At 39.9% G+C, this 21,894-nt stretch overlaps 1 protein-coding gene across 11 annotated transcripts in view; it reads right to left on the bottom strand.

Annotated features, from left to right (window-relative positions):
* Nucleotides 1–8,217: 8,217 nt before the first annotated feature.
* The window catches only part of Pphln1 (periphilin 1), an 84,878-nt gene continuing 71,201 nt past the window's right edge, over nucleotides 8,218–21,894 (bottom strand). For all 11 annotated transcript variants that reach the window (XM_048366183.1, XM_048366159.1, XM_048366116.1 and 8 more), the window contains one exon: nucleotides 8,218–8,435. In XM_048366183.1, the coding sequence (XP_048222140.1) occupies nucleotides 8,241–8,435 (195 nt within the window). In that variant the 3' untranslated portion in view covers nucleotides 8,218–8,240. The remainder of the gene's footprint in view (nucleotides 8,436–21,894) is intronic.

Here is a 21,894-nt window from a genome sequence, read left to right on the forward strand (position 1 = left end):
GACTCTAAAAAGTTGTTGTGTTTAATTATACTTGGCTTTTCAAAGCCAGGCAATGGTGGCTCACATTTACAATCCTAGCTACTCAGCAGGCTAAGATCTGAGGACTGAGGTTCAAGTGGTAGAGAACCAGCTTCGAGCAAAAAAATCTAAATGACAGTGCCCAGGCCCTAAGTTCAAGCCTCAGTACCAACACACAAAAAATTTTGCTCCTTAAATGGGAGTGTTTAGCTACCAAACTTTTTTTTTTTTTGGCCAGTCCTAGGGCTTGGACTCAGGGCCTGAGCACTGTCCCTGGCTTCTTTTTGCTCAAGGCCAGCACTCTGCCACTTGAGCCACAGCGCCACTTCTGGGCACTTTCTATATATGTGGTGCTGGGGAATTGAACCCAGGGCTTCATGCATACAAGGCGAGCACTCTTGCCACTAGGCCATATCCCCAGCCCCTACCAAACTCTTTCCACTCTAATGATTCTTCTTAAACTCCACCATAAGCGTGGGTAGGTAGTCACAACCTCAAAGGTATTTTTCTAAGTATTTCCAAAGCAGTATGGAAGTTACTAACAACCAGTGAGAACAAAGTAAAATCACCAGAAAAAAACCTACCAATCTAAGAATTCAATTGTTTCAAATGTTTTGATAAAGCTGTTCACTTTATACACTGCCTATTACATACGAACTACTCACATATCAAAAAACTAGTCTGTACTACTACTGTACTTCCTACCTTTCCCAATGTCATCAATGTTAGATTGGAAAGGCTTGAGTCAAACACTAAATCAGGGGGCTGGGAATATGGCCTAGTGGCAAGAGTGCTTGCCTCGTATGCATGAAGCCCTGGGTTCAATTCCCCAGCACCACATATATAGAAAATGGCCAGATGTGGCGCTGTGGCTCAAGTGGCAGAGTGCTAGCCTTGAGCAAAAAGAAGCCAGGGACAGTGCTCAGGCCCTGGGTCCATGCCCCAGGACTGACAACAAAAAACAAAACAAATAACACTAAATCAGTCTGACCACTTGCTAGCTATTGAGACAGGTAAATTATAAACTCTTATTCTTCACAGCAAAAGTGAGAATAATTTTTCTCATTGATCTCTGGTTTGTGCTCAGCTCAACTGCAGGAGGGAAAAGGTCCTTATTGGCAAAGAATTACACATATGTTGTAAGCCAAAAACATCACAATGGTGGTCTAAACTTAGTGAAATGATTCTATATTCAATAAAATTAAACCTGAGCATATTTGGGCAACAACTAACATGATACACTGGATTTCATATAGACAGTCCAAAAATTTAAGGTTTTTGTTTTAAATTAATGCGGAAAAAACTTTTAAAAATTTACAGATTCAAAGATAATGACCTAGCATTACATTAGCACAGTATCAATTCATGGGGAAAGCACAGAACATAGAAACAGGTGTCTGTTGCTACATAAATATGTATCAGGCTCTAACATCATCTGTCATTCCAATATGGCTTAAGGTCCTGGTGCACTTAGCCTTTTATACAATCTCCATCACTCAAAGGTCAATTAACTCAGGCTGGTGCAGTCTGCTTGGGGCCAATGTCAGTAAATGAAGATAACCTTTGAATGTTATTTGACAATGAGCAATGAGCTTGACCAAAGTGAGCTGCTATAGTGAAAAAAGTTAATGTGGCCCCCAAAATGGAGATATTTACCCAGTTCCCATGTAAATATTCAGTATTAGTATTCAATGTAGTCATGAAAGCAAGGTATAAAGAGCAGGAAGAGGAAAAGCCCAGTACTCCAAGAGTCCCAGTCTAGAGCAGCACATCCTCCCACTTACCATTAGCAGTGAACTACATCTAACTAGGAGGAGCTTGGAGTGAGTACTGGTAAGGCAAGTGAGTGACCCAGCACCAACTCTCTTACCATGGAAAAATAGTAGTAAAGCTGCTAGCAACAACTTTAGTCCTACTCCTTACACCCTCCCCCACCTCCAAATGGTGTGTGGGTGGTGTGTGTGTGTGCGCACACATGCCCACATGTATATACTGGAACTCGAACTCATTGCCCAATGCTATCCCTTAGCTCTTTCACTCAAGGCTGGTATTCTACTTGAGCCACAGCTCTATGTCCAGCACTTTTTTTGTCAGTTGTGGGACTTGCTTCCAGCTTTCTGGTGGTTAAGTGAAGATAAGAATGTCATGCCCAGGCTGGCTTTGAGCCACAATCCTCAGATCTCAGCCTCCTGAGTAACTAGGATTACAGGTGTGAGCCACTGGTGCTCAGCCTGCCTTTTTTTCTTATTCATTGAATTGGACATCACGATTAAGAAAGACAGCACAAAGGACAACATGAAAACTACATACCATGCCCACCAATGTTAAGCTAGCAACAGAATGTGGCCATTATTCACAGGAACTCCAGGTGCCAGCCTGAACAGATACAGTTATAAAGCCAATTAATGGGCTGGCTGCCTCCAACACAATGCTAATCACACCTGATTTCACAGTGATGAACAGATCATCACCACCCAGAGCCACAGCCAAAAAACTGTCAGAGCTTACCTAGGAGCAGAACAGGCTCTGGAATGAAGCTGAAAGCACTATAGGTGTTGACAGAATGTGGTAGAGTCCTTCCCTAAGGGCATCTGGCCCTCCTTTCCTTTAAGAGGTTCAGGATCTTCAAGCTAGCTCAGGGCTAGGAAGTAGTTGAAGGTGATAAGAAATAAACACTTGGTGAGCATTCAACATCCTTTATATTCAGCTCTGAATTTACCTTTTCCTGCTGCTGGGAAGAAAATACAATCATTGCTCAACTGCATCAGTAGTTGGGACAGAGTTCTACTTAACAAAAAACAAATCAAGTTTATTAACTTGTACACTGTGAGGGAAAAAAAAAACACTACTTACAACAGTGGCATAGGAGTCGTGTCTCAATTTTATTTAATAAAGAACAATAAATATTAGAGAAGTGACCATGGAAACTGTCCAAGGCCTCAGAGGTGGGGAAGTGGTGGGAAGATAACACATTTATAAGGTCTGCTCCAGAGGGCCATCTTGGAGCTGACAGGCAAGCTTCCCAATGTTCTATCAGGTCTAAAGGCAGAAAGTCATAGGAGAAGGGACAGGCTAGAGAGATTTCTTTTTTTTTTAAATTTTATTTTGTGCTACTCTTTTTGAACTCTGGGCCTGAGAACTGTCTTGAGTTTTTGTGCTCAAAGCTAGTGCTCTACCACTTGAGCTCCACTTCCAGCTTTTTGGTGGTTACCTGGAGACGGGAGTCTCACAGACTTTCCTGCCTGGGCTGACTTTAAATCCTGCGCTGCAAATCTCAGCCTTCTGAGTAGCCTAGGATTACAGGTGTGAGGCACTAGCACTCGGCTTAGACATTTTTCACATTGTGAATCTCTGCCTGATTTTTAGGCAAACTGAGAAAAGGCAGAACTCCGTATGTGTTTTGATTATCTTCAGATCAAGAATCCTTTATATTGTGAAAATATTTTTATTCCTTTGTTTTCAAACTGTCTTTTCTTTTTTGATACTGGGGACCAAACTCAGGATGTTATACTTGCTGGGCAAGCTCTTTGCCACCGAGCTACATCACAGCCTAATATTTTAATTTATTTCACCACTTTCATTCCCTATCCTCTTCCAGCTAACTCTAGCATTATGATGGTTTTTATTTGGGGGAATGGAGAGTCCTGGAAGGTGGAATTCTGAGGTTTGAATTCTGTGCCTCCATGTTCCTAGGAAGCTGGCTCTACCACTTGAGCCACATCCTCTAGCGCTTTTTTGCTTTATTTTTCAGCCTGGAACTTTTACTTGGACTAGCCTTGGATAGTTATCCTCCTATTATTCCTTCCAGGTAGCCGGGGTCAAAGATGCACGTTATCACAATTTAGCTCATTTGAGATTAGGTGTCCCTAACTTACTCCCTGTGTTAGCCTAGAACCAGGAGACTCGATCACCGCTGCCCAAATAGCTAGTATTACAGACATGAGTGCCTGGACTCTAGTGGTCCATAATCTTGGTTGCCAACTTGATTGGACCGAGAAGCATCTGAGGAGATTAGTAAAGCACATTCTGGGTGTGTTGGTGAGGGTTTTTCCAAACAGAATTAACTAAAGAGAAAGGACATCCCCTATGTGGCTAACACTGTTCCAATAGGCTTGGAGCCAGATGGAATAAAAGGGGACCTCAAGGACTCTACTTCCTGGCTTTCATGAAATCAGAACTTTTTCTGCCTCACCCCGGCCCCCCAGACAGAAAGCCACATGACTACAAACTGAAACTACAAACCAATTTTAGGATTCCTACAGTTGCTGGGATCATAGGTGCATGAGACTGTCTCTAGCTTTCTTCTGTGAAGATGGGAGTCTCACAGACTTTCATGCCAGGCTGGCCTGAATCCAAGATCCTCGCAATCTCAAACTCCCAAGTACCTAGGATTACAAACACAAGATACAGGCACCCAGTTTCCTACATTGATTTTTTTCTCAGTATTTCTCACATAGATCTAGACATTTCATATACAATCCCTATTGTAGATTTTTTTTTTTTTTTTTTTGCCAGTCCTGGGGCTTGAATTCAGCGCCTGTGCACTGTCCCTAAGCTTTTTTTTTTTTGGCTCAAGGCTAGCTAGCACTCTACCACTTGAGCCACAGTACCACTTCTGGCTTTTTCTGTATATGTGGTGCTGAGGAATCGAACCCAGGGCTTCATGTATATGAGGCAAACACTCTTGCAACTGGGCCATATTCCCAGCCCCTCCTACTGTAGATTTTGAATACTTCTCCAGTACTTGAATCCTGTTCCTTCAAGATCCAGAGTTATGTGTTAGAAGCTACCTTTTTTTTGCCTTGGACTCAGGAGCACTGTCCCTGGCTTCTTTTTGCTCAAGGCTACCACTCTGCCACTTGAGCCACAGCGCCACTTCTGGCCATTTTCTATATATGTGGTGCTAGGGAATCGAACCCAGGGAGAAGCTACCTTTTAAGTTGACAAGTCTGAGTCTGAGTACCAACCACATTCCCAACTGTGGTAAGAATTGGGGCCACCTGGTCATAAAGGAAATGCAAATCAAAACAATGTTGAGTTTCCATCTCACCCCAGTAAGACTGGGCAACACTAGAGAATCCAAACAATGACAAATGCTGGCAGGGAAGTGAGGAAAAAGAAACCCTTGTACACTGTTGGTGGGAATGTAAACTAGTACAATCACTCTGGAAGGTGGAGTGGAGATTCCTTAACAAACTAAACACAGAACTACCCTATGATCCAGCCATACCACTCTGGCCAGCCACCCAGAACATTGTAAGATATGGTAATGATGCTTATGCTTGCAGATCCATGTGCAGCGTCACACTATTCTCAACAGCCAAGCTATGAAAAGAGCCCAAATACCCTACGACTGATGAGTGGATCAAGAAAATGTATTTATACACAATGGACTTTTACTCATACATTAGAATAGGGATGTCATTTGCAGGGAAATGATGTTTAACATTATACTAAATCGTGTTAAATGATAAGCCAGGCTCAAAAAGATGGCGCATATTTTCTCTCATATGCAGATATAATTTACAAATATATATAATATGTATAGGGCCCAATTTATTTACACACAAACTTACCAAAGGATGATATGCTGAGGGGAGGAATCTGAAGGTATATTTTCTCTGAATAACGAATGTACTGTTTATCAAAATAAACAGCAGGATGTAACCAAGGGAGGGACACTTGAATGGAGGGAGGAAGGGTAGGCATGTGTAGTCATTAAATTCAATGCATATTGGGTAAAAATCGAACTAAGTAACTTGAGGGTAGAGATGTGAGGTGAAAATGAGTGAGAACAACAAAAGGAATGACATTGACCAAGAAGCACTGTACTCAAAACTTGACTTAGGACTTGAAGACTTGAACCTCCTTTGTACAAATATTTAATATATATAAAAAGAACTGGAATCAAAAGACAAGGTTCCTTGCCACTAGTTACTACTATATAGATGTAGGAACTTAATATTACAGTTCTTTGAAACTCATATTCACAACTGCATTATTTACTGCCTATTACTGTAGGAGGCACCATCTTCTCAGATATTGAAACTCCTTAAATCATGAAATTACCCTACTTCCTCTATCCTGCTGGCTGAGCAATGAACTGAATAGTAAGAAGAAATACTGCAGACAGTAGCAAGCATATATCTGGCAACAACACTTTTGAGGCTGGTAAAGTAGATTTGAGACAATCACTTAAACTTGGTTGCTTTATTTTGTTCTTTTTTTAACATTGCAAAAAGCTTTACAATATTTGCTTTCCCCTTATCAATACCCAAGGCTTTATTAAGACAACAAAAACTTAGTCACATCGGTTGGGCATTACTGAAAAACAAAATACAATCTAGAAATAAGAACATTTAGCAAAATACACTCTCTAGAACACATTTGAATATATCTACCCAAAAATTAAACTTTAAGAAGCATTTAAAAAGCAAAAACCAAATAGGCTGTTTAACACTGAAAAGCCTAGAAGAATGCCACCAATGGCAAGCTATCAGCAGCTCTAAATGCTTGTGCCTACACTGAACTGTATGTTAGCAAAACACTTTAATGATTTCACTAACAATTCCTCTGCCTATGGTGGTGTCTTAAATTTTACTTTTAAACTTGTAAAAACATCCTGATTAAAGGAACTCAATTCTGGGAGTAGAATATTTAAGGGAAAGAAAAGACACTGGGGGGATAAAATAAAATCAACATCAGTGCCTTCTTGATCTTTCAAAAGTAAGCAATACATCACTGTTCACACTGAAGAATGGCAGAGATAACATGTGGGATTTTTACTGGGCTTATATTTTATAAAAGTTGGATAAGTCAAGAAGTAAGATCTCAAGGGAAGAAGATTCAGGTGGTCTTAGAAAACTTATGTGGCTTTCATCAAGCTTTTAAACTTGTAAAATGGTGTAAAACGTATTTATACTGCTATTTCCACTTTCAATTTAATATTGAGATAAATCTAGATGATATTAATAAAGAGCATAAAAAATGCTAGTATTGAAGTGAGCATACGGTAGAAATGGAAAAAGGATGGGAGGATAATGAAATTGGGCAGTTAATAACAAACATGATTGTTAAAATTTCTGTACTAACTAATGCTACAAAATTATGTATTCTGGCTCAATGCACAGGACTGCTGAAAATGGCCAGGAAATGAGTGGAATATTCTAATGGTCCCAGTTATATTCTTAAACAATCTGTGATTGGTTGGCTCACTCATGAAGGACTGTACACACAGACTGCTTGCTAGCTTACTAATTCTCCTCTTTTTCTTTCAAGAATATTTTTGAAGGTCAAAGGACATCTGAAAGTCAGCAAAACAAAACACTCAGATTATAGAGACTAATAAAGGAATAATTTGTAAATGGCTTAATCATGAGCATGTGATCACTTTTTTTTAAAAAAGTATGGGTCTATGAAAAGATAAAACTCAAATGTTCTTATATAATCTGAGATTTTTTCTGCAGAAAAGGATTTGAGGACTCACATCTTTAAAATACTCATCTTCCATCTCAAATTGCTCTTTCTTTTATTCTTACTATATGATGTTTAAGATTTGATCAGTTAGGGTACTCCACAGTTTCATGGATATTTTAAGAGAACACCCTAAGAGTTATTTGTTTATTTTGGGAAAAATATTTTAAGGTGTGTATTAAAGGTTTTAAATTTGTTTTGCTGCTGAATGAGAACTGTTCTCAAAGCAAATATTCACTAAGATACCAGGGTGCTGTTTATTAGGATAGTACCCTTGACTTCCTAAGGCCTAACAAAAGCAAAGAGTCAGTTTAAAAAAAAAAAAAATCACAACTCAAAATGCTAACGGTTTTCACATGGCAATCTCTGCTACAAGAATGCAAAAGACTACACGTTTAAGTGGAATGATCTCTACCTATAAATTACACTCACATGACAAAACAAATCACCACATGCCATGGCAGACAGTAGAACAGGAGTAACTACAAAAAGCTGCACACCAAGACTGCTTTATCAAAGGTTAGTAAATTAGCCATTTTGGGAGGTGGGGGTATGGCCTGGCTTCATGTTTAGGAAAAAAATATAATTAAAATATCTTTAAAGGACTATTTTAGATGTTTAAACTGAATTGGAAATGTAACCAAATAAAGTATTTCTCTTCATCACAAAAGTTTCATACATTAAGGATTTACACAAATCCAGAGGTGGTAGAGGGAGGGTGGTTACATTTTGCCTGAACACTAATTTTTCTAAAAAGACTCTCCAAAATCTTGAGCAGAATTATCATACTCTGCAATAAAATGCTTCAGTTCTTCAACACACCGCTCACCTATTTCATGTAAATTCTGCCTCAGTGCAAACTGTATTGACTGTTCTAATGAAGGATCTTTTTCAATCAGCATTTTCACCACCATCCCGAAGGTTTCACAGTCTTGGCGGTAAACCTGCAACAACAAAACACATTCAGGTTAGATGACAGTGAATTTAACTAGGTAAACACTTGGCTAACAGACTAGGCAGGATCACAGTGCTGAGGTCTGAAGGAAGAAACACACCAAACCTCTCCACTGATGCCAGCACTTCAAACCTCCATCGTGGGTATTAACAACTTGAAGGAGCACAAAAACACTGATCTGTCACATGTAGAAGCTTAGCATGACATTTGAAGCAAGGCAGTAGGCTTCTAGGACATGGGACTAGATAGTAGAGGCAACAAGACAGGAAGGATTAAAATCAAAACAATACATTATACCCATATGTATGAATATGTATTTTCACAAATAACACTCAATATGCATGCTGTATATATTTCTACATCCATTTTATTTTATTTACCTCAAAATGTGTAATTTTGATAGGTGGCAATTAGAGAGCAATAAAATTGCTTGGTTTTCTTCACCGTACATGTTTTATTCTTTTTTGTGTCTACAGTGGGGCTTGAACTCAGGGCCTGAGTGCTGTCCCTTGGCTTTTGCCACTCAAGCCTGGCACTCTACCACTTGAGCCACACCTCTACTTCTGTTTTTGTTTTTTTTTAAGTGGCTAATTGGGGGCTGGGAATATGGCCTAGTGGCAAGAGTGCTTGCCTCATATACATGAAGCCCAAGGCTCAATTCCTCAGCACCACATATATAGGAAAGGTCAGAAGTGGCGCTGTAGCTCAAGTGATAGAGTGCTAGCCTTCAGCAAAAAGAAGCCAGGGGCAGTGCTCAGGCCCTGAGTTCAAGCCCCAGCACTATCCGCCCCCCCACAAAAAAAAGTGGCTAATTGGAGATAAAAAGTCTCATAGACTTTACTGCTCCGTCTGGCTTCAAACCAAAATCCTCAGATCTCAAGCTTGATGAATAACTAGGATTATATTCATGAGCCACCAGCATCCAGCCATAATTTCCATTTCTATGTGACTTTTTGTACTCAGAACTTCATGTATTAAAGGAAAAACACTGCTAAGTCTTTATTTGCAAAAATCTGTGAGAATTAAAATTATCTGATTTAAAAGACATGATCTATTTGTTTTTGATATAAATATAACAATAGCAACCAATATGACATTGTTTATTCTCCAGAAAACATTTCTACACAATCTGAACCACATTAGAAGTCAATGGTTCAAGACATTGCTGGGCTTGTGGTAGTTTTCACTCCTCAAATGGTCACTACTTGTGGGAGGCTGCTTCTGGGTTTTCACTAAATCCCTTTCTGTGCTTTTGAAAACAATTCACAAGTCCCTTAGAAATTTAATGAGTAAGTTCTTCAAGGGATACAGAAATTAAAATATACAAAATTTAGCTGTCTTCTCAGTGATCACACAAACACAGTTTCTAATGTGATGAAATTTACTCATAATAGCAATTCAGCCACTTAAAACTAATTACTTGCTTTGGCTTATCTTGAGGTTTACATGACCCAGAAATGCTCTCAGTATTTGATAAAGGAACTTAATATGTAGGATGTGAAGGCAACAGAGCTCGCTATGGCTATGGCAGGTCCTCCAAGAATACAAGGTCTAAGTGGAGTATGTGCAGGGCCACAAAGAACAGGGAGAATATCATGATGTTAAGGTCTCAGTGGAGATAAATACCTTACCAAACCAGTCAGCCCATATAATAACCACATTCTAACACCAACCAAAGGGTTCAGTGGGCCACTCTGTGGGTGGCCTAAACTTTATAGGTGTTTTTTCCTTTTGGAACAGACTTCCTAGATGAGGATAATGTTTCACTGTGGACTAATCTGCAAATTCTTTAATGTAAGTCTGCTTTTTAACTAAATTGTAACGTTAGCTCATTTGTAGAATACAAATATGCTACAGATTTGCATACGAAACACTAACTTAAGCTTACTTTATAGTACTTCATAAACTTATCTGTTAACTGCTCTTACTCTAGTGATAAGCACTTTAGTTTTGGTATACATGCATACTTTTTAAATTGTATAACTCTTAGAACAATTCACCAGAAATAAATAACTTTTTGTATATTTGTCAATAAGATCAAAACTGTAGGAGGCAATCTAATTCTCTACTACAGGGACATTTCTCTAAAAGGCCTGTTTTAAATGCCCTAGCTGGACATTAAACAGGAAATCATTAGTTTTTGTTAAAGGAAGACCTCGCCCTACAACATTTTATAAGTATAAGCCAAAATTGTCAGAAACATATTTCCGAAATCTGTTCCACAGTAAACTCCATCCCAAAACAGGAAGGGTGTAGTTATCTAGCAGCATTTGTTTGCTTAGGGTCTCTAGTTGGAAATGCATTAAAAATAACCTTCAGATTTGATATCTACAGGCCACACAGGAAGATTTTTTTGGTGTTGTTGCTGTTTTTGTTGTGTTTGGACTTGGGTCAAAATGGGAAACAGGCTAAAGTATTGGTGGGGTTCACAAGACATGGAATAGTTAAATTTGTCAGCATAATGAAAACACTTCCAAAAGTGGTTTCACACATTGATTCAATAGTCAAATTTTTACAAAGTGTTTCCATGTATAAAGGAATATGAAAAAAATCTATCAAGGCTTTCTCTATTAATTTTGCTTGCAGATGACTAGAAACAGAGTGTCTGGCAAAGCAAGCTAACAGCAAATTTTCTCTATTTAAAATTGCAGGGGGTGGGGGTGGGGTGGGAATATGGCCTAGTGGCAAGAGTGCTTGCCTCCTATACATGAAACCCTGGCTGGGTTCGATTCCCCAGTACCACGTATACAGAAAATGGCTAGAAGTGGCGCTGTGGCTCAAGTGGCAGAGCAAAAAGAAGCCAGGGACAGTGCTCAGGCCCTGAGTCCAAGGCCCAGGACTGGCAAAAATAAATAAATAAATAAATAAAAATTGCTTGCAGGGGGCTGAGGTACATGTAACTCAGTGGCAGAGTATTTGCCTCACCAATACAAGACTGTAGTACAGTTCCATCTACAACAGCTGAAAACAACTTTTTTCTTTTACAAGTTAAAATTGCTTACAGGAATACAGAATTCTGAAATATTCCATTTGTACTACTTACCTCTGCCGTTTGCCATACATTTATTTTTTGTTTTTGTTTTTTGCCAGTCCTGGGTCATAGACTCAGGGCCTGAGCACTGCCCCTGGCTTTCTTGCTTAAGCACTCTGCCACTTGAGCCACAGAGCCACCTCTGGCCGTTTTCTATATATGTGGTGCTGGGGAATCGAACCCAGGGCTTCATGTATATGAGGCAAACACTCTTGCCACTAGGCCATATTCCCAGCCCCAATGTTTGCCATACATTAAAAAAAAAAAAAAAATTCAGATAAAATAAAGTGAGTTGTTACAAGAATTCTATTCAGTTTAACCTTTGATACAGATTCTGGGAGAGTGGTGGAGATAAGAGTCACAGTGTCTAATACAGCAGACAATGGCCTCAGAGTGCTCTCAGTTAAAACTGGAACTGAGTTAGAACTCAACAACAGAAAGTCAGTTGGAAAATCTGAAAATATTTGGAGACTTAACATTACACTTGTAAATAACAAATAGGTCAATGAGATCTCAAGAGAAACTTCACACACACACACACACACACACACAAAAAAATCATCTAAGGTAGGAAAATAGAAAAACAACAAATGAAATTCAACAAGTAGATGACAAAACTAATAGCCAAAAATGAAGTTAGCATAGGAAATAAAAAGAAACAAAGTAACTACAATCTGGCCCTTTGTAAAAACACAATAAAAATGGTAAGTATTTTTACCACCAAAATATACCCCCCAATCCTCTACTGTTTTATTTTTTTTAAGTTTCACATTGATGAACAAAAGGGGCTTTTCTGTTCCTGTTTCACGACCTACATCTGATTATGCTGTTAAAAGAATTAAAAAGGATAATACTAGCTCTCATAACAGCTCCTGCTGTGTAAGAAGCATTTTACTCAGATTTATTCAGAAATGATAGTGATAACAGTAAGAAAAGACACAGCTGTTTGGTTTGGTGCAGAGGATGGAGCCTGGAGCCTGGGCCCTCACACATTTGCTAATCACTTACTCTATCACTGAGCTATATAACTCGACTGCACTTCCTTTGTCAAAAGGTAATATTAGAAAATGGGGTTAGAGCTGTAAGAACAGACAAACAAAACTTCCTAAAACATGAAGGAAGAAAACAGTACCTTGAATGATGTTTAATTAGTGTGGCATACCTAGAGCACAGGATGTGTTCATCCTTAAAGGAAATACTAAAAGTTCTCTTTCAAGAAGTTCAGACCTACATCTACAAATAAGCAATCAGCAAAAGAGGAATTTAAATGGTTTTGGAAATACAAGGGGAAAAAGTTGGTTGAGAATCAATGCTTAGGGGGCTGGGAATATGGCCTAGTGGCAAGAGCACTTGCCTCGTACACATGAAGCTCTGGGTTCGATTCCTCAGCACCCACATATATAGAAAAGGCCAGAAGAGGCACTGTGGCTCAAGTGGCAGAGTGCTAGCCTTGAGCAAGCCAGGGACAGTGCTCAGGCCCTGAGTTCAAGCATCAGGACTGGCAAAAAAAAAAAAAAAAAAAGAAAGAAAGAAAGAAAGAATCAATGCTTAGGAGTCCTGAGAGACAATAGAGAATGATAAAATTAGGAGGCAACAAAAGAAGATAAAAATCAGAGACTTCCCAAGCCATGAAAGAAGCAGTCCACCCAAGGCCTAACATAAGAAACTGTAACCTCTCTGTACATCACTTTGACAATAAGAAATAAAAAGTAAACGAGGGAAAGCGTGGAAGGAAGGAAGGAAGGAAGGAAGGAAGGAAGGAAGGAAGGAAGGAAGGAAGGAACAGTACAGCTGGCCACAGGCACACACCTATAATCCCAGCTCTCAGGATGCTGAAGCGGGAGAATCACAAGTTTAAGGCCAGCCTAGACTGTGTATCAAATACTACTACCTAAAGAAAACAGTACAAATGTGATCATATGAAAAGTGATAGGGGAAGATTTTAAGACAGGATAAATCCTTTGAGACAACTACAACACAGCCAGGATCAACTATCAATAGAAAGTTAAGTATGAGTCAGAACTTTGGGAGAAAACAAAAAAGTAGTTCGTGAGGGAAGGTATCAATTTCATAATCTTTAGCACAGTTGAGAATATGGAAGATTTTTGAAGGAAATAAGTTCTTTCTATTTGTACAAAGCAGATATTTAGTAACTGCTGAGTCAATGTTTTAATAAGGAAAGAATGTTTTTGAGACTTTTCTCAAAGCTACAGTCCACTGGTTCTTAAAGAGGCAGTTTGTAAAAAGAAAGTTGTTGCACTGGGAATGTGGCTTAGTGGTAGTGCGCTTGCCTAGCATGCAAGAAGCCCTGAGTTTGATTCCTCAGTACGTCATAACAGAAAAAGCCGGAAGTGAGGCTGTGGCTCAAGTGGTAGAGCTCTAGCCTTGAGCAAAAAGAAGCCCAGGGACAGTGCCCAGGTCCAGAGTTCAAGGCCCAGGACCAGCAATAAATAAATAAACAAATAAAAAATACATGTTGTGGATTACTAAAAAAAGGGTTATGAACACATGGATTTGACAGATTTAGTATGAAGTAAAATCACATAAATAGTAACTCTAAAATTAATAATAATGTGGGTAGATCTAAAATGCCTTAGCAAACTATCTCTATAGATTTCTCAGGCATAAATGTAAACCAATATATAAATGTGTAGGATCTAATCAGGTTAATGCTCAATTGTGACTTTCCTTCTATGCCTTTTCAGCTGGCTCCTTCAATGGTGACATACTTAAAGGAGAGGTTAGATGTAAGGTAAATAGATTAGCTACAAAAGACCTTATTGGGGTTTTAACTATATATGTAATATTTGATTTTTAAGGGAAAAAGCCATACATTAAATTTTAGGTATGTGCATGATATATGCATGAAATGTACTGACATTTGCAACACACTTTAATACACACCAAAATATAAGGTGACCTAATGGGGGAACAGGTGTCAGCCAACCTTCCTTCATCCCATCCCTTTATCAGGTTCCACATCCACACATTTGTACTCAATATTTAGGAATATTTTCATTGTCATTACTCCCTAAACAATGCAGAGGAACAATTCTGTATGTAACACTTATACTGCAATAGGAATTACAAGTAATCTACTTATGGGTTATAGGAAGCTATATAGAGGCTATCCACAAATACCATGCTATTTTATATAGGGGACTCCAGTATCCACTAATTTTGTTATGCATACAGGCTGCTAGAACAGACCTCTCTTGGGTACCGAGAGATGACTGTATAAGAAAAAAACACAGGGCTGGGGATATGGCCTAGTGGCAAGAGTGCCTGCATCATATACATGAGGCCCTGGGTTCGATTCCCCAGCACCACATATACAGAAAATGGCCAGAAGTGGCGCTGTGACTCAAGTGGCAGAGTGCTAGCCTTGAGCAAAAAGAAGCCAGGGACAGTGCTCAGGCCTTGAGTCCAAGCCCCAGGACTGGCCAAAAAAAAAAGAAAGAAAAAAACACAAACTTTTCTTCCCTTGCTTCTGTAGCCCCACTTACAATACTCTGTACTTCACTTCTGACATTCACTTCTAGCTTTCTGGGTAAGTGCTCAGTACTAAAACTCATCCTTCCCATTGTTGAAGCTAGTTGCTATTTGAAAGCTTCCAGAACATCTCACCAAGGAGTTGGGGCTCCTTGGTCAAATCAAGGGTTCCCAGAACCCTGGCCAAATTTGATAATTTGCTAAAATGACTTCCAGAAAGCACTTGGTTCATAAATGTCCATTTACTATAAAAGGGTGCAACCCCGGACCACCATGATGGCAAAGTATGAGGGAAGGGGGGCTGCTTTGTCCCATCTGGGATTTTCCCAAACCTCTATCAGCATCCAACAAGTTATCCTTTTGGATTTTTTAGGAAGGCTTCATTATGTAAGGCATGATTAAATCACTGGCCTTTGGTAACCACCTCCACCTGCATCCCCAGAAGTGGAAGGCTAAAAGTCACAACTTTATTTTGGTTGGTTAATCATGAGGCTTGAACACAGGGGCCTGGGGTCTGTCCCTGAGCTCTTTTGCTCAAGGCTAGCACTCTACCACTTTAAGTCACAGCACCAACTTCCAGTTTTTTGGTGGTTAATTGGAAATCAGAGTCTCACAGACTTTCTCCTGCTTGGGCTGGCTTCAAACCACAAACCTCAGATCTCAGCCTCCTGAGTAGCTAAGATTATAGGCCTGAGCCACCTGTGCCAAGTAGCTTAAAGTTCCAGCTTTCTAATGACCTGGGCCCATTCTTAGGGCTACCCTTAAGACTACAACCAGTCACCTAATTAAACAAAGAAAAGACACTTTCAGCCAGGGGTTTAGGTGTTGTCTGCCAGGAAACAGGGAGACACACACACACACACACACACACTTCTATCCAGAAATGGCTAGATAAGTAAAAAAAAGAACAAAAGGATAATTATAGAATCTTGTATATGGTTGTACATACAATTCTTCCTAAGTTTCATAACATAGTGTTAGGTAGAAAGTAAATTATGGATCTGATCCTATGAACTAGTAAAATAAAGGTAGATCTATTTTGCCTCAACCCCAGAGAATGAATTTTACATCTTCTCTTAATTTGGGTCAGCTAGAAATGCATCTAAAAGTACAGATATGAATATGAATGAGACAAATATGCCTGCCAAGTAGAACTTGCTTATCTTGTGTACAGCAATATTTAGTCAGTAATACAGCATGCCCTGCTCAGTAAAAAGAACAATAATGTTCAAAAAAAAAACCTGACAGAATAAAATAAATGCCATAAGAAAAAGATGAGGTATTATAATGACTTCAAAGAAAAGATCATGGATATCATGAGTAGTGGGGATCAAAAGCATGGAAACAGAGTTTGTTATAGGCAACAAATAACAGGTAATCCATGTCACATAGCTAACTAAAGACTAATGAACCTTAGAAAGTTGGCAAAATTTAGAACTGACAGTTAATATGCAAGATTAGAATCAAAACACAGCTAGATATGCATACCTAAGGCAAAGATAAAACTTTTAACACACTTTATTCAGACAATAAACCCCTGAAGATTGATTAAGAGTAAAACTAATGTACTCACTGCTTGACATCCTCCTTCAAATCTGACTCCAGAAAAGTCAGGAAAAGTAATTTTGTGTTTATTGCCAGAATTAGCTTGAGAAAGATACAAGGAGCATGAAAATACTAAGCCTCAAATAAAATGTTTACAATGAAGGCAAGATAAGTAACAACCATTTTATGATGTTTTTTAATATTTGCATGGCTAAGAATAAAAATTCTTGTCCCAAACATCCATCAGCATAAAACTGATACCATAGTTAAAAATGACAATTTTTAAAGTATCTGTCACTTAGAATTTGAGGGTAAAAAAAATCCTTATATATGCAATGAACTGACATACATAGCTATTTCTTACAGAAGAAATTGTATTTGGATTGAGTATTAAGTGAGGTTCGTGAATATACAAAAAAAAAAAAATCCAACATATACCTTAGGCTAGAGTTACCCAAGGAATATTTTACATATACAAACATACCACCACCACTACCATCCCTCTCACACAGAGTGATACTGGGTTGTAAACTCAAAGCCTGGAGCCTGCTAGGCAGTCATTCCACCATTTGAGCCATGCATGGTCCTAGCCTAACTATGGCTATTTTTCAGACAAGAGCGGTTTTCTTGTTTTGTTTTGTTTTGCTTGGGAGGGTGGAAGGGCAGTCCTGGGGCTTGGACTCAGGGCCTGGGGACTGTCCCTGAGCTAAAATACCACTTGAGCCACAGCTCCACTTCTAGCTTTTGGTAAATTGGAAATAAGTCTCAAGGATTTTCCTGATTTGGCTAGCTTCCTATCACAATCCCCAGATATCAGCCTCCAGAGTAGTTAGGATTATAGGCATGAGGCACCGGTGCCTGGCAGATTTCACTTTTTGCCACCACTGGTATGGATAGAGATCCTACTTATACTTCTTACCACAGCCTGTACGCCAGGCATACCATCCATACCCAGAGATAGTCTCCTGAACAATTTTGTCCAGGACATTCTACAACTGTGATCCTCCAAATCTCAGCCTCACATGTAGCATGCACCACCATGACCAGCTATTGGTTAGGATGGGGTAATGTGAGCTTTTTTTATTCCTACTGGCTGGCCTTGAACTGCAATCCTATCTCAGTCTCCTGAGTAGCTAGGGTTACAATTGTGATCCAATAGAACCTGGCTTCGAGATAACTTAAATAAACTTCCATAGAATCTCCAGCATCTCTTCTCCCAAGTTCTGGAAAAAATGATGAGTTAAGAACATGGGTGACTACCACTAAGCTAGACCCCTACCATTCATAAGGGAGTTTAAACTGCTTATTAGAAAATCTAGATTTGAACATGATTTAATATTATGTCAGAAAAGTTCCTATTTAAGTAAAATATGAAGTAATTAATGAAAATATTGTTTCCATACAAAGAAGAATAACTTCAACAGCTGCCCCCTGCCCTACAGGAGAAATTTGTCAGCTAGAGTAAAGACAGCAGAAAACAGCTGAGCAACTTCAGACCTAGACTCTCCTCTTCCTTTCCAGGTCATCTCCCAAAACAAGAAAGCTGAATGGAATTCAATACTGAGGTTGCTTTGACCTGGACAAACATACGCAAGTAAGCCACAAACTCCCAAGTTTCAATCAGGTGAGGGCTGGGGATATGGCCTAGTGGCAAGAGAGCTTGCCTCGTATACATGAGGCCCTGGGTTCAATTCCCCAGCACCACATATACAGAAAACGGCCAGAAGTGGCGCTGTGGCTCAAGTGGCAGAGTGCTAGCCTTGAGCAAAAGGAAGCCAGGGACAGTGCTCAGGCCCTGAGTTCAAGGCCCAGGACTGGCCAAAAAAAAAAAAAAAAACACAAACAAACAATCAGGTGAGTTCTTAGGCAAGAACACAGGAAATTCTAGCAAAGGCCTCGATGACTAAAAAAGATATAGATTACAATTCTAAGGGTCTTTTTATGTTTAAACACAAAGGTGCCGGGCTGGTGGTTCACGTCCGTAATCTTAGGTATTTCGGAGGCAGAGATCTGAGGATTGTTCAAAGCCAGCTTGGAGCAGAAAAGTCTCTGAGGCACTTATCTCCAATTAACCACTCAAAAACCAGAAGTGGAGCTACGGCTCAACATGGTAGAGCACAAGCCTTGAGCAAAAGTTTGGGGAGAGTGCTCAGGTCCTGAGTTCAAGGCCATGACCAGGAAAAATTAACACAGAGGCATTTAGAAATTTCTAACAAATTATGGGGCTGGCCTAGGCCTATGAATATGGCCTAGTGGCAAAGTGCTCCCCTCATATACATGAAGCCCTGGGTTTGATTCCTCGGTACCACATATATAGAAAAGGCCAGAAGTGGCGCTGTGGCTCAAGTGGCAGAGTGCTAGCCTTGACCAAAAAGAAGCCAGAGAATGCCATGAACTCAAGCCCCAGGACTAGCAAAAAACAAAACAGAATTTTTTTAACATATTAAAGGTATAAAACCACTAACTTCACAGCAGTTCCATAGATCTTTGCATTATTTGTGTTATTTTATGTACCAGGGGTCCTCAGAAGCACTGTAGAGTTACTTTCCTCAGTTAATGCAAATTCTTTTCAAAAACGTGAGGTAGAGTGCTTGCCTATCATGCATAAAGCCCTGAGTTCGATTCTTCAGCACCACATAAACACCAAAAGCCAGAAGTGGCTCTGTGGCTCAAGAGATAGAGTGCTTAAAATTCCATTGTGTATATGTACCACATTTTCCTGATCCATTCGTCTACTGAGGGGCATCTGGGTTGGTTCCAAATGCTAGCTATGACAAATTGTGCTGTGATGAACATTGTTGTGCTGGTGGCTTTAGTGTGTTCTTGTTTGTGGTCTTTTGGGTAGATGCCCAAAAGTGGGGCTGCTGGGTCATAGGGGAGCTCTACGTTTAGCCTTCTGAGGAATCTCCATACCATTTTCCAGAGTGGCTGAACCAGTTTACATTCCCACCAACAATGAAGTAGGGTTTCCTTTTGGCCATATCCCCTCCAACATTTATTATTGTTAGTTTTCTTGATGAAGGACATTCTTAATGGGGTGAGGAGGAATCTCAAAGTTGTTTTGATTTGCATTTCTTTTATGGCCAGTGATGTAGAGCACTTGTTCATATGCCTCTTGGCCATTCTCATTTCCTCATCTTTTTAAGTCTTTAGCCCACTTGTTGAGGGGGCTGTTGGTTCTTTGCAGTTTTGTTTTGGAGGAATTTAATTTTTTTAGTATGAGTCCTTTGTCCATTGTATGGCCGGTTACACATGAAACTGTAACCTCTCTGTACATCACTTTGACAATAAATAAAAAATAAATTTTAAAAAAGAGGTAGAGTGCTATTTTACATCCCCTCTGTATTCCCAAACCCCGTCTGCTTTGCTGTGAATTGAACCCGTGAGACCAGTGTTTTCCATTTCCTGTGATACTAAATAGCTTAAGAATGCTGTAGGTGGTACTTTCAAAGATTTTCACTTTTGTTATACTATCAAAAAGACTGTAAATTTTCAAGATAAAAAAAGTCCTAGCTAATGCAATCTTTGGGAGGCCACAATCTCCTTCATGGTGAAGGGGGTGAGAGTGGGAGTTGCTAAGAGGTCACATCCTAGTCCAGACTCATTTCTGCTTCACTGCTTCCTCCTCACCTCTTACACAGGCCTCTGAACCTGAACATGTATTTTATGCCAGATAAAAAATACATTTTTTTGTTTCTTTTGTTTTTGTTGCCAGTCCTGGGGCGTGGACTCAGGGGCCTGAGCACTGTCCCTGGCTTCTTTTTGCTCAAGGCTAGCACTCTACCTCTTGAGCCACAGCACCACTTCTGGCTTTTTTCTACATATGTAGTGCTGAGGAATCGAACCCAGGGCTTCATGTATACGTGGCGAGCACTTTACCACTAGGCCACATTCCCAGCCCCAAAATACATTTTTATACAAAACAGAACCCCAGAGTTTACTAGCTTATAAAACTGGGTTCATAATGCAGAGTTTGGGGAATACAGGTAAGAAAGATAGGTGGGCAGAAGGAGGCCTAGAGAGAGAAGAGGATAAAAAGTTGCTGCCTGGTGACTTTCCGGGTCCCTATTTCTGCTATAAGCTTTCAATACTTTTCCTTTACTGGCTTGAGAAGACTTGGTAACTTCTCTTTCTCCAGACAGATGCCTATCATGAATAATAGCCTGCTACTTGGAGTAGCTGTAAGCTCTAGGGTTATCATGTACAAAGCAGCATAACAGACTGTAAAACACACAGGAACAGCAAGGTGACCCTATGAAGCTATTTTCTCAGCAATATCACTGCAAATGAATCAAAGGTGCTTTGTGAGCCTTAACATACATAAAGGTAGTTAAATGATCACCAATTCCATCTGAAAACAAAGCTTATGTTATTCCTACTGGACAAAAATAATAATGTGGCTTTAAACTCATCACCTGCAAATACAGGAAGCAGAATTACCACACTTCTAGCAGGGTTCAATTAGACTCTATACATTCCTACTCTGAATTCTCCCCAAAAGGTGTTTTGAAAAAAAAAGAAAGAAAAGGAATTTTTTTGCCGGGCGCCACTGGCTTATGCCTATGAGCCTAGCGACTCGGGAGGCTGAGTTCTGAGGATCATGGTTCAAAGCCAGCCCAGGCAGGAAAGTCCGTGAGACTCTTATCTCCAATTAACCATCAGAAAACCGGAAGTGGCACTATGGCTCAAAGTGGTAGAGGGCTAGGCTTGAGCTGAAGAGCTCAGGGATAACGCGCAGGCCCTGAATTCAAGCCCCATGACTGACCAAAAAAAGCGAGGGAGGGAGGGAGGGAGGGGAGGGGGGAGGGAGGGGAGGGAGGGAGGGAGGGAGGGAGGGAGGGAGGGAGGGAGGGAGGGAGGGAGGAAGGAAGGAAGGAAGGAAGGAAGGAAGGAAGGAAGGAAGGAAGGAAGGAAGGAAAGAAGGAGAGAGAAAAAAAGGAAATTCCTCCCAAGAATCACAAATTTCTTTGACTAGGACTCAAACTCAGTATCTGATACTCTGAGTTACTGAATGGCTCTACCACCTGAGCCATGCCCCAGACCCCCAGAAAAACTCCTAACACAGCTGTGTGCACAAATGGACAAGCTCTGCTACTTCCAGGTCAAACCAGTAGTAACCAATGAGCACATGAGCATAAATTTACATACAAATATTAGCAAATGAAAAGATATAATACCATAACTATGAAATTCTATGAAGACCTGATGAAATTTGCCATAGACATCTCCAGTTTGTTAAAACGGGCCTTTCAAAGTTGACCTACTGGCTTAAAAATATTGTTAAATTTCTGGTTAGTAAAATCACTAGGCCAGAAATGATGAGTAAGTTCTAGGCAAGAGAAACAGGGAAAAGCAGAAATAAAATTTTGTTTGGATTCAC

The sequence above is a fragment of the Perognathus longimembris genome, chromosome 1 (genome assembly GCF_023159225.1).
Source record: "Perognathus longimembris pacificus isolate PPM17 chromosome 1, ASM2315922v1, whole genome shotgun sequence".
Lineage (NCBI taxonomy): Eukaryota > Metazoa > Chordata > Mammalia > Rodentia > Heteromyidae > Perognathus > Perognathus longimembris.